Source organism: Lynx canadensis, chromosome B1 (assembly GCF_007474595.2).
Source record: "Lynx canadensis isolate LIC74 chromosome B1, mLynCan4.pri.v2, whole genome shotgun sequence".
NCBI classification, from domain to species: Eukaryota; Metazoa; Chordata; class Mammalia; order Carnivora; family Felidae; genus Lynx; species Lynx canadensis.
Window position 1 is genome coordinate 31,417,388 of NC_044306.2, and position 18,109 is coordinate 31,435,496.

At 38.1% G+C, this 18,109-nt stretch overlaps 1 protein-coding gene across 3 annotated transcripts in view; it reads right to left on the reverse strand.

Annotated features, from left to right (window-relative positions):
- Nucleotides 1-688: 688 nt before the first annotated feature.
- PPP2R2A (protein phosphatase 2 regulatory subunit Balpha) overlaps nucleotides 689-18,109 on the reverse strand; it is an 87,898-nt gene continuing 70,477 nt past the window's right edge. For all 3 annotated transcript variants that reach the window (XM_030312345.2, XM_032592830.1, XM_032592831.1), the window contains 6 exons: nucleotides 11,658-11,770; nucleotides 10,807-10,984; nucleotides 9,003-9,167; nucleotides 7,908-8,077; nucleotides 5,196-5,287; nucleotides 689-1,691 (listed from right to left, as the gene is read on the reverse strand). In XM_030312345.2, the coding sequence (XP_030168205.1) occupies nucleotides 1,412-1,691; nucleotides 5,196-5,287; nucleotides 7,908-8,077; nucleotides 9,003-9,167; nucleotides 10,807-10,984; nucleotides 11,658-11,770 (998 nt within the window). In that variant the 3' untranslated portion in view covers nucleotides 689-1,411. The remainder of the gene's footprint in view (nucleotides 1,692-5,195; nucleotides 5,288-7,907; nucleotides 8,078-9,002; nucleotides 9,168-10,806; nucleotides 10,985-11,657; nucleotides 11,771-18,109) is intronic.

An 18,109-nucleotide genomic window follows, 5' to 3' on the forward strand; every position in this document is an offset into this window, starting at 1 on the left:
TCATTTACAGATTACTAAATTTTTATTTGAGGCAGCTGTTGGGAGTCCATTAAGCACTTTCTGAACACTGAACCTTTAAAGTTTGTCTTTAATATTAATACTTCGGAAAACCAAAAATAGAGGAAAAACATATCTATGGCAAAGTACATTTCATTCAGATCTGATAGCAGGAAAATACAAAAAAAATATTTAGTGCAGTGTCAATTTTATCTATGTAAATCACTGGAGGATAGTTTTATGTCATGTCTTATGAGTGAATGACGAAAAAAGTTTTAACCTGTTAAAGTTTTTTAAACCTTTAACTTTAGTAAGGCAAAAATGAAATTAAGCACTGTAAAAAGTCTTTAAAAATGAAGTTCTACAAATTTGGTTCCCATTTACAACAATTTCATTAACAGATGAGTTAAGTGTAGATACAATGTATCCAATACTTATAACCACAGGTAAAAAAAAAAATCTCGAATAGCAATTTATAGATTGTGAAATCCTTAGTAATACCAATATATATTCAAAACATGTTCATACAGAACCAAGACCCCTTCTTCTCCATGTAAAAGAACACTTGTTAAAAATAGTTAACAAAAATACCGATTAAACAATGGAAACTCATTTCATTTCACTGCGCCCAAAAGTATGACACAAAATATTGGCTTAGAGAGGTAGATTAAAAAAGAAAAAGAAAACCAGATTCTCCATTCTTTGTCACTTTTATTCAGTAGTAGTATTTTTTTTTTTCCTTATTTTCGGTGCCAGACACGGCAAGGAGTGATTACAGCCAACTGTTATTTAAAACATTTGTTCGCAACATATACCCCCTTTACCACTGACCCCAAACTGACTCATTTTGTGTGCTTTCGTTCTTTCTTTTTTTAATATACCACCACCAAGACTGGGTGGAGGGGCAGGGGTGAGAGAGACGGAGGGGAAGAGTCCAGGAGGCCAGAAGAGGAGGAATGCTACAAGCCACAGTAAGAATGAGCTGTGTTTAATTTAAAAAAGGGGGAGGGGTGTACCCCACAAATGATACAGTAATGAGGATACACAATTAAATCCCATAAGCATGACTGAAGGCTCTCACTGTGTTTGACGTCATCACAATGGAAGGCATAAAAAGTGGAGGAAATCAATGTTGACACAGTCCAATCTAGTCCATTAGGCAAGATGGTGCAAGAAGTCATTTAAATTAAAAGTGCCCTACCCTTACCTACATGGCTAGCAGACATGGAGAACACCGCGGTGAGAATCCACAGAGATTTCTCCATGTAGCTATAAAAAATGTGTTGTCGAATGGCACACTGTCAAACACTGGAAAGGGGCGCCACAATGGACCTCTCTCGTTTTTAGGTACGAATGCTAGATTCAACTATCTCAACTAAGCAGGAAGTGGGCTCTTCGGCTGGGAATGCCAACCCTAATTCACTTTGTCTTGAAATATATACAGATTGTTTGTAGTAGCTACAGCAATGATATTTTCCTTGGGGTGCCAGGCCGTATGAAGTATTTTCTTGTTGAAGTCTAGGCTGTCAACGCTTATTTCATCTTTCTTTCGCTTGCCACTTGCACAGACTTTGCGTGGCTTCAGAACCGTGCGAGGTTTATTGTTTTCCCGCGACGCTTCTAGGGTTATGTCTCGTTTTGTGTTCCTGTCAAACATTCTGAAGAAGTTATTGTAAGATCCGGTCATGACAACACTGCAAAAGCAAACAAGTGTGCAGTCAAATAAGTGAAAAGAGTTTATTTCCAGTACAACGGTTCAGGGATGAAACCCAGTCCAGTGTGCTCCACAGGAAATAGGGACTTCGAGCACATCTGGATTTAGGAAGAGGGCTGCTGACACCAACCCCGAGACCATCCAAACAAACTGGTACTAGTCTGGGGCTAGGGCTAGGGAGCTTGGTTTTCTTTCATCGACTCCTTTTCATGACTACCCAAACCACCACCAACGCGGGAAGCATTCTCAAGGGCAGCTTCTGATTACTAGTACTGACGTCACCTTTGTCGAACATTTTTGCCACTACAGGCTGTTACGTGACTGACCAAACCTGTAGCTTTCTGAAGTACCAACCGTGGGACCACAGGTTCTGAAACCCCCAAACCGCACGGTATAAAACCGCTCATAAGAAACCAACGCTTTGTTTTGTGATTTAAATGATAAACTAGAGAACTTGTTCCCAGGATGCTGGGATCATCCTAGCTTATGATGGTTTAAGAAATCCGCTTCTGAGAATACTGAGTAGCATGTGAAGTTTTTATGAACAGAAAGTCGTTTTACCTATAACATTAAATACATCTGAAGCACTTTTTTTGACCAATATATATTTTTTTTAATTTTTTTTTCAACGTTTATTTATTTTTGGGACAGAGAGAGACAGAGCATGAACAGGGGAGGCGCAGAGAGAGAGGGAGACACAGAATCGGAACCAGGCTCCAGGCTCCGAGCCATCAGCCCAGAGCCCAACGCGGGGCTCGAACTCACGGACCGTGAGATCGTGACCTGGCTGAAGTCGGACGCTTAACCGACTGCGCCACCCAGGCACCCCATTGACCAATATTTTTAATAGCAGCCGTTTAAAGGCCTGCCAAATTTTAATCCTACCCAGGGTAGCTCTTTGTCAGTTCAACCTTCCATCTATCACCGCTCAACACTTACTAAGTTTTAAGTATCCCAGTAAGCAAAACCTAAGTTTGAAACCGTTCATTTGGAAAGGGTCTGGTGCTATTATTACTTCCCCCATTCTTCCCACACGGTTTAAATTATTATTGTAAATAAGATCACAGGTTATCAAGGAACTGTTTACCACTTGAAAACAACTCTGAGTATTTGCACATATTGTACGTTACACAGTACTGTCAATTCCCCCAAAGGACATTTGACAACATTTTAATCAAACTTAAATAGGTGCATATACCTGAAGGTACTAAAACTGTATTTCTTTTAAAAGGATTTATGTAATTTAGACCGGCATCCTTGTATTATTTGAATCTGTGAGGTTTTAATGGATTAGGACACATAGGTCTATTTAAAAGGTTTCGTTAGGCCAGCATTTCTGTGGTATACCTGCCAAAAATGTGTCACCTGAATCAAGTCCCGAGGAAACATTAGACAACACTCCAACTGAGAAACATCCTATAAAATCACTGGCCTGTTTTTCAAAAATGCCACAGTTGCAGAAGACAAGGAAAACACGAAGAACTACCGTTCCAAATTTAAGAAGACTAAGGAGATAGGACAACTAAATGTTACATATACCTTTGGATTGGCTATTTGATCAGATTTTTTCCTCTGCTAGGAAGGACGTGACTGAGGAAGGCTGGGGCGGGGGGGGGGATTTTTTTTTTTTAATTTTTTTGAAGTTTATTTTTGAGAGACAGAGAAAGAGAGAGTGCAAGAGCGAGCAGGGGAGGGGTAGAGAGAGAGGGAGCCACAAAACTCAAAGCAGGCTCCAGGCTCTAAGCTGTCAGCACAGAGCCCCACGCAGGGCTTGAACCCAAGAACTGTGAGATCATGACCTGAGCTGCAGTCAGAGGCTCAGCTGACTGAGCCACCCATGCACCCCGAGGCTGGGGAAATTTTAATGGGCTCTGTGGATTAGACAGGAGGACTGCTGCACCAACGCAAGTTTCTCTGCTTTAGAGGACTGCCCTGCCATCACATGGGAGAAACTATTATGTTTTAGGAAATACTTATTAAATTTAAATACTCATTAAATTAAATTTAAGGGCAATGGGGCATGTTTGGAATTTACTCTCAATTGGTTCACAAATAATGTGCGTCTGTTTAAATGTCTTTTTTTTTTTTTTAGTTTATGTTTATTTATTTCTTTTGAGAGAGAGAGAGAGAGAGAGAGAGAGAGAGAGAGAGAGAGAGAGATCCCAAGCAGGCTCTGCACTGTCGGCACAGAGCTCGACGTGGCACTCGAACTCACAAACCGGGGGATTGTGAACGGAGCCGAAATTCAGCGTCAGACGCTCAACCAACTGAGCCACCCAGGAGCCCCTACCTGCATGTCTTTAGAGAGAGAGAGAAAAAGACCCAGCAAAAGAGAATGACCCAGCAAACAGTACCAGGAGAACCTGAGTAAGGGCTAAATAAGACGTGTCACCCTTACAAGTTTTCCGTAAGTTTGAAATCATTTCCAAAAAATTATTTTAAGGTTAAGGGAAATCAACAATTTAAACCGTGTGAGGAAGAACTAGTTGTAGCAGTGTGCCGTATTCTATCAGTGTCTTCTTTCTCTTCCTACTTGCTAATTTCTCCTTTCCTCTTCTTTTCTTTTTCCAAACTTCTCCATGCCTCGGGGTTAGTGCATTCAAAGGCAAAGCTTGCTTATTCCTAGTCTAGGTGTACTCTGGTCAGCCTATTCCTGGGTGTCATGTTAGAATCAGATAAAAGTACTTTTAAAAGTCATACCAAAGACAAACGATCTAAGTTCTATCATCCTCTTTAACACATTAATACCACGAGACTCGAATTTTATCAGGCTTCACCGATTAAACTAAAAGTACCTCTAATTACCTTGAAGGCAAGTTTAGGTAATCCCCAAATTATGTTTTCTTGTACCATGTTCTGTTCTATTGAAACTAAAACCTGAAAGATTAAGACTTATTTATCCCTGGAAATAATGATACACATATTCATGACATGGTAAAAATGAAGCATACCATGGCAAAGTTGTGGATTATAAAAATCCTAATTACTCATGGTAATATGGTTAAAATTACAGATGATAATTACCACTTCCATGAGATATTAATGTAGTGTCTGGAAAAACTGGTGTGTAGCATTCCAAACGAAATATTCACTGACTAAATATTTCTAAAAACAGTTTCATACTTGATGAACAAACTGAAATTTCACCATTTTAACTACTGGCATGTCAAAAATGTCATTGATCTGGTTCACAAAGGGAAATATTTAAAGACATTTAAGTCATAATTTAAGATCCTGAGACTTCTTTGTGCATTTTCATATTTATTAGTGAAACAGGTTTAATTTTTTTCTGCTGTTACTGCTATAAGATTACTGAATTTATTTCAAGGAAACTGAAAAAAATGAAGTCAGGATTTATAATTTGTGTCAATCTAAAAGAAGTTGTATTTTTAGTGAATGTGGCAACCATAGAAGCGAAATAGCAAATTTCTTTCCTCTAACGAAATGCACAATTGAATGAGAAGTTCAAATTAAAATCAATTACCTGTCAGATCCGTTCCAACAACATTCAAATTTGTCAAATATGCAGTCATTTTCATACAGTGAACAAAGTTTACTTCTGAGGTATTCATGAACCTGAGTTTTAAGTACAAATGCATTATTACAGATATATTTATTTACGTCTTAATATCTGCTGATTGATATTAGGAAAACAATTTAACTAAATCCTTACTTGTTTTTTTAAAAAAGAAATATACAGAGATACATACACACTTTATTTAATCTTATTAAAATTCAATTCTCTTGGTAACGATAAAGGCAATAATTTTATTCTTTTACAAACAAATGAGCCCCTTTCCAAGAACACACATTTTCCCATTGTAGGACAGAGAAAAATACCCTTTGGGGCATGGCAAGTGAACACTTTATAGGCCTGACTAATTATTCAGGCTAGAGAACATTTGAAAATGGTACAGATAAGAGAATGATAATTAAAGACTATTATTATTATATCTGTAGTTGAATATGTTAACACTTGGTTTTCAACCAATAAATTACTGATAAAGAACTCAGTATTATGTTTTACTTCCTTTTTAAATAACTACTTCCTGGGCATAAATAACTGAAGCCCTATATTGTCATTACATACCCATACTATGCGCAGCATATGCGCCCCTGGTTTGGTGATAAATTATCAACTGACCCTTGAACACCATGAGGATTAGGGGTGCTAATCCCACTGCAGTCAAAATCCATATAGAACTTTTGACTCCCCCAAATTTAACTACTAATAGCCTACTCTTGGCTGGGGAAGGCTTACTGATAATATAAAGTTAACATGTATTTTTTTTAATGTTATATGTAATATGTATTATATACTGTATTCTTATAATAAAGTAGGCTAGAGAAAAGAAAATGTTATTAAGAAAATCATAAGGAAGAGAAAATACATTTATGGCACTATACTGTTTTTATAGAAAAACAGTCCACGTGTAAGTGGACCCACGGAGTTCAAACCATGTTGTTCAAGGATCAACTTCATATAGTTACTCGAGGTATGCATCACTAAAAAAATTGGTTATTACTTGATATTCCTTATGGAGTATCAAAAACTAATGAAGAGGTACTGGTTTTCTGAAGTATAATTCTGTATTTTACTCACTAGTATCTCACAAGGGGATAAGCCAGAAAAATCATTAAATCTGGTATTTAAAAAGTATTCTGAGAAATGATGCATTTTTCTCAATATTAACACCGTTAAATTACAAAGGACATTCCAAAGCTTTTGTTGTGACCAGAGGGAGGGAAAAAGGGGTCTCTATCTTACTGACTTTAGAGAGCCTTATAAAATAAATAATGACAGAAAAGAGCAGGTACCTTCTAAATGCTTAGAATTCTCTATTCTTTACCAAACAACCTTAAGTCACTTTAAGTGTCCATTTCAATTAAGTATAGTGGAATGATTCAGCCATGTCTATGTGACATTAAGCACAAATTTGTTAACACAGAAGAACTGTAACTCATGTAGAGTTAGAAGGCAAAAAATTAATAAGCTCAAAATACCCTTTAGTCACACAGCTCAGAAAGAGGATTATATAAATTCAGTTAAGAGTTGAATCTGCATACATTACATTTGAGTATAATGTGACTCTACTCTGAATCACTAATTCAGCATAAGCAGAAAACCTGCAAATCTGGTAAAACGAGGTAAATCCTAACAGTCCGACAAAGTTTTAGAATGCACATATAAGGGTTTCTCACCAAACAATTTTAAATGTATGAAGTTAAGGTTCAAATCAATTACTCTCAATGGCAATGGGGTGGTGGTGGTGAGGAACCCCAGGAAATAGATTACAATCTTGCAGGTCACACAAATGTAACGTGAAAACAAAGCAGTATGTATTTGCTTTTGCTTCAACATAGCATTTATTTTAAAATTTCAAATACCATTAAGAAGAGTCTTAAGTAGTTTACGTTTGTCAAAGAGGATTAAAAAGTTAGAGAAACGTCGTTCTAATTTTGTGGAAGACATATAACATAAAGAAGGTACCGTTTATAAGTTCTCTATTCATACAACAGTGGTAAGTGTTTTCTACACTGTAGCCTAGGGCTTCACCCAGGTTTCTGCTTGCCCCCCACCCTGTTCCCAGCTGTGCACACCTTCGTTCTCTTCTCTGGAAGAGACAGGGGATCAATGGTAGTGGCTGGCTGATGAGAAGAGAATGCAGACCTAACATCCTACAACAGATAGGCAACACCTAGAGCCGTCTGCTGGGCTTTCAAGCCCTTCTCCTTTAGCTTAAGACAACAGGTATCAGCCAAAAGGCAGAACGCCGGTCCACCTGACTGGGCACGCCCAAGTTCAGCTTCAGTTTTAAACTACTACTGTGCACACTCCAACCAGGACATCTCCAGTAGGACTGGCCATTCTCCCCAATCCTCTTCCCCACCTAGACATTAATAGAGAGCTTGCTCTCCCCTCCTCACTTTAAATGTAGACAGGGGTGGGGAAGAAAAGTTGTTACTACTGAACCAAACTGGTAGCAAAATCACACTTTAACTGAATAGACAACACAACCTACAAAAGTATACATAAAATTAACATTAGGCGAAGCAACGTACTCAATGGATGTCTGAAGGAAAAAACCTATGGGCTGACCATGCTGTACTGGGAGTAACATGTAGTACAAAATCCACTATAAAGACTTAGAAGTAAACAAGGTATATGCTCATTGAAAGAAAAAACTGCAAATACCTGGTATGTTTCCACAGGCCTGTTTTCCATATTTAAGTCCCAAATTTTGACTGACAAATAGTCTCTAGTCATCATATATCGACCACTATGGCTGAATTTTACATCAGAAATAGAGGAGATGATTTCAGAAAAAAAAGACCTGTTACTGGGATCTTCAGGTTCTTCAAACACTAAAAACAAGCAAAAAAGGGCAAATTGTATAATATTCTGGCTCGGACAAAGCACTTGCTGAGACAACCATTCACAAACTTCCTACAAGTGAGTCAGAGTGACAGGCTAGTATATAGAACTGAAAAACCTCTCTCTGGCTACACGAACATAACCTCCCTGGAGGTTTCTTAGGAGTGATTCAGTGCCGACGTCGAAGACGCCCAAGTACATAGCGCACACCCAGAGCCCTACGGCTGGTTTAAGGGAGCTAAGCTCCCCCCAGGGCTTCGGGCTCCAGAGTGCACCAGGTCTGCGGGTTCCGCATCCTCCACGACTGCCTGTACTGCCACCGCAAGAAACACACCGTCCAAATTCATTCCAGAGTCTACTGTTTTAGTGGCCAGGTGAAACTGTTTTGATAACAGGCACGTACCAAATGAATTTCACGTCTACAGTAACATGAAGACAATAATAATGTAAACCCTTAATTTTTTAACCTGGCGCTTTTTCATTTTTTTTGAAACCAAGGAAAGCTCTTCTCAGAAAAGTCTTCCGAGAAAACTCAAAATAGAAAGTGACAAAGGGAGGGCAGGGGGAAAAGAGAGAAGGGAGGGGGGAAGGGAAGGAGGAAAAAAAAAAACCAATTACACTTGAATACAGAGTTGGAGAGCCTAACCCCAGGTTCCCAAAAAATCATATTCCATTTAAAAATATATCCACTGGGACATCGACAGACATGCTCCCAGGAGGGCCTTCATGTTGTTCCAGTGGAGTAAGCTCCAGAGCCTCGTGTAGAGTCAGGCAGCTTGGCAAAAGGCACGGGAGACCCTGGGCACACAGATTCCCAGACTTACAAACCTACGTAAATGCAGTCACCACATCTGACACTAGTTTCAAAAAACCAGAAAATGTTATCATTTGAAAAAAAAGACACAGTAAACTTACGTTTAGAATGCCTATCACAGAGGGCAGAGGCCCTCATGTCACATAACCGAATAGTTCCTTTACTGCTGCTGTATACAAACGTGTTGCAGCTGTTCGGATGGAATTCTGCTGCTGTGATCACCTCTGTTAGCTCTTCCATATTGGCAGGCTTGATATCCACAATATCTGAATAGCATTTTATTAAGGAATTTCCACTTAGAAAAAAGGGCAAATATAATCTTGCAGTTCTCAAATCTAAAATTCATTCATAAACTTAATTAAGCACAAGTATTAATTCTGAATTGCATTCTACTCCTTAAAGGAGTATAAATCCCAGAGGGATTCTAACGCTTGGGGAAAAATCTTCGAAGAAACCATGGGTGAATTCTATATCCTATTAGAATGTAGCAGGGCCTTTTTTTCCTGAGTGTGACACAAATCCCAGAAGCCACAAGGAACCGATTGATAAGTTATCTTCCTAAATATTGACAGGAGCTAGTGTACATTCCAAACAAAAGTAAAAAACTTCAAGGGGAACCTATCTGCACCACAAAAATGGAGCTGATGTACCTAACATAAAAACTAGAAAAGAACAAAAAGAAACATAAATGGTTGATAAATAGTACTTTTCACTAACGAGACTGGTAAAGGGACTAGACTGGAGGAAAAAGGCTCTTTTATACAATATGGGTAGAGTATAAATTCCAGTAAGGTGTTAATTTTTCAAATGAGGTCTATTTAAAAATACATACAATGACACTCGCGGTAATAACTGCTAACATTTACAAAACCTTAAAAAATAAAAGGAAGACAAACTTAAATATATTTATATACAACCCTAGATTTGTATGCACATAGTATGCTGTGTATGCCAGGTATGTATAGTATCATACACTTGTACAGAAAAATCTCAGAAGGATAATATGAACAATGAGAATGGCGTTGGGAAAGGTATTTCTATTGACTTTATACCACTATTGCATCATGACTTGTATGAATTTTTTTCCAACTCTAGTGAGCATATTTTTATAATTACATTTTTAAAGAATAATACTCCACAAATTTGTTTTTTACAAAAAACTCAACTATTAAAAACATTAATTTTCACAGGGACTGCAACAGTATTTAATATACACAGTATTATATAGCAAAGCACTTAGCGCTAATTACTGAACTTACTATACGTAATAGTACTTAAAATTCCAAGAATCCTATTTAAAATTTTTTTAATACTTATTTCTGAGAGAAAGAGAGAGACAGAGTGTGAGTGGGGGAGGGGCAGAGAGAGAGGGAGACACAGAATCCGAAGCAGGCTCCAGGCTCTGAGCTGTCAGCACAGAGTCCGACGCGGGGCTTGAACTCACGAACTGCGAGACCATGACCTGAGCTGAAGTCAGACGCTTAACTGACTGAGCCACCCAGGCGCCCCCAACAATCCTATTTTTAAATCAATACATTATGCCCTTTATCAAAGAACTTCCCCCAGTGTTTAATCACTTAAGCACAAAGAAGAAATGTTATAGAGACGCCTGGGTGGCTCAGTTGGTTGAGTGACCAACTCTTGACTTCGGCTCAGGTCATGATTTCACAGTTCATGAGTTTAAGCCCCATGTCAGGCTCTGTGCTGACAGTGCGGAGCCTGCTTAGGATTCTCTCTTCCTGTATCTCTCTCAAAATAACTAAATAAACTTAAAAAAAAAGTGGTATAGTAAGAAGCTCCTATAAGCAGAAAAAATAAAAATACATGAAGGAGAGATGAAGAAATAACTAGTGGGCACAACATGCCTTCTTTACCGAACACCAAAAAAAGAAACCAAATGGATACTAAAACTCCTGTCTGTAATCTCCAGATGCCAAAGATTAATCCGTAAATCATCTGCAGATAAATATGTTTCATAATCACTATTAATAGAAATTGAGTTGATGTGATATGTATGAGCATTGGCAAATATTCTTCGTGGACTGGCCTCAACCATTAGATCCATGGGCCTAAAGACTGGCACCTGTCAATACATGAAAAACAGTCATTACAAAATGCTCATTTATTTACAATGGCACTTAAGGTTCAGTTCTTTACTCCAGTTTTTGAGGGAACACTACAAATAGCACACAGATTTAGTTTTATACAGCAACTGATATTGATCCTTAAAGTGTTGACATGAGAAGAAAAATAATTTGGTCAATTTACCTTCTTTTATACTATTAGAATTTGATGTGCGTTCTAGTTCCAATCTTTTGCTTGAGATTTACAAAGCTAAACATTTTCCCAGTTTGAAATGGCTAAAAAGGAAATTGGCCCAGAGCACCTAATTCTTGGTATTTTTCAGCAGGAATCAGAATATCTGGTCCATTTCTGCTTTTTTGATCTCCAAAGAAAATTAATCTTGAAACTTAAGGTTGTGTTAGCTAACACTCAAACCATGAGAGCAAAAGAGTATGACATACTATAAAACAGTCTTGCATTAGGTCTTGGGTCAGCCCCCGGCACAGAGAGACCTCTATGTGGGACATGGTTGTTTAAAATGGGAGTTTTTAATGTCCTACCTGGTTACAGAATTATTGGGAGGGGGCAGATTACAGTTAATCCTATTCAAGTTCTGCTAAGTATCTAGCATATATAATATGAATACAGAACACTATTTGTCATACCATCATTCTTTCGTAAGTAGTACTTACTCGTAGTGTAGTGACTGTAGTAGGATCTCTATACCTTCCATCCTCCTCTTTCAAGTTATACCCTTCTGGTCTTTTGTCCCTTTCACTGATTTTCCATAATTTTATTGTTTTATCTGCAGAGAAAAATGAAAAAGTCCTCAAAAAAAGAGTAATACTAATGGAAGAAAAATATATAGGTACATTAAAACATGCTATTTCGGGGCACCTGAGTGGCTCAGGTGGTTGAGTGTCTGAATCTTGGTTTCGGCTCAGGTTGGGCTCTGCACTGACAGCGTGGAGCCTGCGTGGGATTCTCTATTCCTCTTTCTCTGCCCCTCCGCCCACTCAGGCCCTCTCTTTCTCTCTCTCAAAATAAATAAACGTTAAAAACAAATTTCCTATTACCTGATGAATAAAAACACATATTCATAGAAATACAATACAGAAATCACAAATTTATGTTAATGGTACTCATAAAGTACCATTTGATATTAAAATCAAGTCACAGCCAGGTCCTTTATCTTTTAAAAATTATTAAAGCTATGGGGCGCCCGGGTGGCTCAGTCGGTTAAGCATCCAACTTCAGCTCAGGTCATGATCTCACAGTTCATGGGTTCAAGCCCGGCATCGGGCTCTGTGCTCACAGCCCAGAGCCTGGAGCCTGCTTTGGATTCTGTGTCTCCCTCTTTCTGCCCCTCCCCTATCCACACACACTCTCTCTCTCTCTCAAAATAAATAAACATTAAAAAAATATTTAAAAAAGTAATTAAAGCTAGAGGGGAAAAAAATTATACATCTATGTATCTGTGCATGTAAACACATATATGTTGTGTACATATATATACACATACATATATATTTACTTAATATTTAATTTTCAATAGAGAACAGAGTTAAGAAAGCTTATTATTTAGAATAAAAATGATAAAGGAATATCTATCTCCCTTTGTCCCATACTTCCTAGCAGATCTATCAAAGACTTCCCATGGGTGCCAGGGTGGCTCAGCCAGTTAAGCCCCTGACTTGATTTCTGCTCAGGAGCCTGCTTAGGATTCTCTCTCTCCCTCTGCCTCTCTCCTGTTCACGTGTGTGTGCGTGCACTCTCTCTCTCTCAAAAAAAAAGAAAGAAAGAAAGAAAGAAAAGAAAAGAAAAAAGAAAAAAAAGAGAAGAAAGACTCCACAAATTCCTTCACAAGACTGGATGCCTTTGTTTAAATCTATCTTCTCCCTGCTGTACTAGGGATTTAAGTCAAGTTGTTAACAGGACTGAAAAAAAAAAAAAAAACCGACCAATTAAAAGCTATGTCCCCAAGTTCTTCAAGACAAAATTCCTAGGTTATCAAGAACATAGAAAATAGTATTTTTTAAATAAATGCTTATTTTAAGTTCAGAGTTACAGTAAAGTTGCAAAGGTAGCACAGAGTGTTTCCATTATACCCTTCACCCAGTTTCTTCTAATGTCAACAACTTATGCAACCATGGTATTTATGCAACATCCTATTTAACCATTTGTTACAATTAAGGAATTAACATTGTACATTACTATTAGCTTAAACTCCAGACTTTACTCAGATTTCACCAGGTTTTCTACTAAGCCCTTTCTACTCCAGGATCCAAACAACACTGTATTTAGTTGTCAACTTTCCTTGGTCTCTCTGACTTTAACAGTTTCTCAGACTTTCCTGATTTTTCATCTTCCTGACCATTCTGAGAAGTAGTAGTGAGGTACTGTAAATGTCCCTCAGCTGGGTACGTCTGTTTTCTTTTCTCATCAGACTGGGATCACTGGTTTTCAGGAAGGTACCCGAGGTGAAGTAAGGTACACATGTATACATGATATCAACATGACTTCTCCACTGGTGATGTTAGCTTTACTCACTTGGCTAAGGCAGGATCTGCCAGGTTTCTCCACTGCAGTTACTCTTTCCCCCCTTGTCATACTCTATTCTTTGGAAATGAGTCTCTAAGTCTGGTCCACACTTAGAGAATCAAGTTACAGTTCCTGTAGGGAGGAGCATCCATCCATATATTTGAAATTCTCCTGTAAGAAGTATCCCCTCTCCCTGCTTATTTATTTGACCAATCATTTATTTAAATCATTATGGACTCAAGCACGTTTATTTAATACTTCATGTTATAATCCTAAAACTGCATTCATATAAATGTATCACATTCTTAATGGTCCTTTCATAAACAAATGGGTAAAACAACTTAAAAAAAATAGTGTATGGGGGCACTTTATAAAATTCTGTCACATACAGGGGTAGCAGGGACTCTTCTAGCCTCACCACCTCTCTCTGCCTGGTAGGGAAGTGTGTCAGTTACCCTGTGGATGCCCTTTGCAAAGATGAAGTGTAAACAGAAAAAAATCGCTAATTTTGCTAACTTGTAATCTAATATTTCATCTAAACCCTAGTAATGTTTAGAGTTATCTTGCAGTTAAAAATTCTCTATGTGCTATGTGTAAAATATATATATACTGTATATAACATATAATATATACTATATATAAATCTTACGTAAAGATTTATATATTTTAGGATATTTTACTTGTCCCCAAATGCATGATATAAATAAGTCAAGCCTAAACTCTTCATTTTTTAAAATTTTATTTATTTATTTATTTATTTATTTATTTATTTATTTATTTATTTATTTATTACGTTTATTTATTTTTGAGACAGAGACAGAGCATGAACGGGGAAGGGTCAGAGAGAGAGGGAGACACAGAATCTGAAACAGGCTCCGGGCTCTGAGCTGTCAGCACAGAGCCCAACGCGGGGCTCGAACTCACGGACTGCGAGATCCTGACCTGAGCCGAAGTCGGACGCCCAACCGACTGAGCCAACCAGGTGCCCCTAAACTCTTCATCTTAGAAGAATGAAAAGCTTCCCCTCACCAATTCATAACTATCGTATGGCCTGTTCAAATTCACCATCCTTACTAGAGATATAAAGAAATCACAATATATGTATCAAATTTTTCAAATAAAATGTAGTCTGTGGTTCCTTGTAGTGTTTTAGGAAGAAAATTATATTTTAAAAAATCATGAAAAACTGGGTAAACAGATTTTTAAACATTAAATTTCAACATTTTTTAAGTGATATAAATTTGTCACTTAAGAGGTTAAAAAAGTTTTTAATTAACTAATTTAGAATAAAAATGATAAAGGACTATCTCCCTTCCTCCCATACTTCCCAGTAGATCTATCAAAGACTCCACATGGGTACCAGGGTGGCTCGGCCAGTTAAGCAACTCTTGATTTCCGCTCAGGAGCCTGCTTAAGGTTCTTTCTCTCCCTGTACAATTTGAGTGCAGTTCATGGGAACAAGGCAGGTCAGAAATAAAGTATTTTAGGAGCACCTGGGTGGCTCAGTTGGTTGAATGTCCAACTCTTGATTTTGGCTCAGGTCATGATCTCGTGGGTCATGAGTTTAAGCCCTGCACTGGACTCTGTGTTAACAACGGGGAGCCTGCTTGGGATTCTCTCTTTCCCACTCTCTGCCCGCCCCTCCGCTGCTCACTCTCTCTTTCTCAAAATATAAATAAATTTTTTAAAAAAGAAAAGAAATAAATACTAAAAACATTTTTTTTAGGTTTTTATTTATTTTTGAAGGAGAGAGACAGACAGAGCATGAGTGGGGGAGGAACAGAGAGAGAGGGAGACACAGAATTCGAAGCAGGCTCCAGGCTCTAAGCTGTCAGCACAGAGCCCAATGCAGGGCTCGAACTCACGAACTGTGAGATCATGACCTGAGCCAAAGTTGGACGTTTAACCGACTGAGCCACCCAGGCGCCCCAAGAAATAAATATTTTAAATATTTTTAAAAGCTTGTTCATTTTTGAGAGAGAAAGTATACACACGCACCTGAGCAGAAATCAAGAGTCATACGCTTAACTGACTAAACCACCCAGAAGCCCCAAGAAATGAAATACTTTAATAACAATTAAAAAAAACCAGAAACGAAATTCCTAAGCTCTACAGTAGTGACTTTTCTAGCTGTAGTTTTTGGCCTACTGGAGGTATGAAACAATAATCAAACTCCATAGAGCTGCATGCAAAATTATTTAAATATATATGCTTTTCTATAAAGAGAATTATTGGATTCCTCAAAGAAATCTGTCTTTTCTAAAAAGTTAAGAACCACTGCTCTTTGGTGGTTCCCTACATTGTCAATACTAATTAGTAAAGGGTGTTCCAGAAATCCCCAAGTCCCAGTGCCCCTCTCACCATAAAAAGAGGGTTGGGAGAGGGAAGACCATGCTACCAAGTTTCCTTTGTGGGAATGCAGCTTTATTATTCAAAAGCTTATTAACAAGCTGTTAAAACACTGTTATTTACTAGTGAACTCTGTACTACTCATATATTCAAGACTCATGGCCAACAGGTTAGAGATGGACATTTCTGCAACATGGAAGAATCGAGGAGAATTCAGAGAAAGCGAAACAAGATGAAAGAGAAAAAGAATAAAGTCACTTAAAGAAACATTAAAATGAACTAAAGTTATAAGGAGGGCACTATGAAGTGACTTAAGTAAGAACAATATGGGGAACACTGGACAGTGTATGATGGGACCATGGCAAAGCAATGCAAAGATGAAAATGAGATTACTTTGGGTCAATCAAAGCTGCGATATTTAGTTCTATTCCCTACCATTCTCCCACCGTAGTTTCTCATCTTTTAGGAGAGTAAAGGCCCATTACAAGTGGAGGAGGAGGAGGTATCATTATGCTTAATCTCACACAGACAACAATACCAAATTATATAAAGTTAGTACTCAGAGTTGAGATGTTGACGTTCTCCCATGAGTACTTTCTTTTAAAAAGAATAAAGCTTTTCAGATATAGTTTAAGTTCTGCTCCTTCCATCCTTTTCCCATCCCACCACACCCAGACAAAGCAGTGTGTGAAATTCCCATACCTGTTTTATCCTTCCACAGTGAGCTCTACTTTTTAGTACAAAAAAATAATGCATCCCCAAATAACTATTAGTACTCTTTAATAATAACGACAAAAGATACCTACAATGCACTGTGCAGTGCCCTTTAAAATAATGACTTTAAAATTTACACAGTAAATCTATTTGGGAGACACTTGATTCTACAGAAAAATACTACATAGAGTCATATTCCTAAGACCCAAACACTGGAATCCCCATTGGTCTCCCCCTCCACTGAGCCTCTGTAAAGTTTTCTGTCTAGGAAGGCTCATCTGATTATACACTGCTTTGCTTATTTCAAATCACAGAGAGTGCATGGAAGACACATGTGGATATCAAGTGAGAACTGAAAGATATTTGAGATTTATTCCATAAATGAACTGAAATGGGATTTGCTTCTGAACAATACTGAGGAGATGGAGAAGCAGAAGCACCTGAAAAAAACAACTGGCTATGAACTGAGAACTGCTGAAGCTGGGTGATGGGTATGCAGGCTCCATTATTCTATTTCAACTTTTACTTTAAAAACCTCCCTTTAGGGGCGCCTGGGTGGCGCAGTGGGTTAAGCGTCCGACTTCAGCCAGGTCACGATCTCGCGGTCCGTGAGTTCGAGCCCCGCATCAGGCTCTGGGCTGATGGCTCGGAGCCTGGAGCCTGTTTCCGATTCTGTGTCTCCCTCTCTCTCTGCCCCTCACCCGTTCATGCTCTGTCTCTCTCTGTCCCAAAAATAAATAAACGTTGAAAAAAAAAAAAATTTAAAAACCTCCCTTTATAAAAGAATAGTAATTTATCCCGTAAGAAGTGAACTGCCAAAATTATTAAGAACAAATATCCCAATATATGAGGTATGTATGCCCCAGCACACTTACTTGGGGCATTTACTTCCAAAAGTAGAAACCATATAAATGATATGATCAAGTATTATTTTGATGTGAAACAGCAGTATCTGAAGTGCTGTTGAAATAACTTAGTTTACATCTAAATTTAAAGTGAACCAAGATTAGAAGCCAACATACAACATGAATAAACACATTTCCTTCATCTATAATGCCCTAAGTTATAAGCTTTAAATCATTTTTATTTCTATTTATTTTTCCTTTAATAAGGAGAAGAGAGGCAAATGCAGTTTATGTGAGAAGAGATGGGGTAGAGGGTTTCAACGTGCTGGTTGGGGAGAGCTTTGACGATCCGAAAAGTGGTCACCTAAGAAGCAGCAAACATTTATGGTGTCAGCTCATGGCATCATTTTATGGAATGTATTTCTAAGAACTTGATACAGTGGGTGATAAAGCCTAAATTGGATGAAAGGGTCACTCAGTAATCTCCACCACATCACCCCAGAAGTCTCTTGACTTTATCATCTGCAAATGGGAAAGGACAGTAAGGTCTAGGTACTAAAATCTAATTTCATTAATAGTGCCTTATACAGCCTCAAGAAAGTTTTAATTTAAATTTTTACAGACAATGGCTAACTAGAACCTGGATGTACCCCCCTCAATCACTCTTAACGATTCTCTTCAGACCCAAGCCCCCA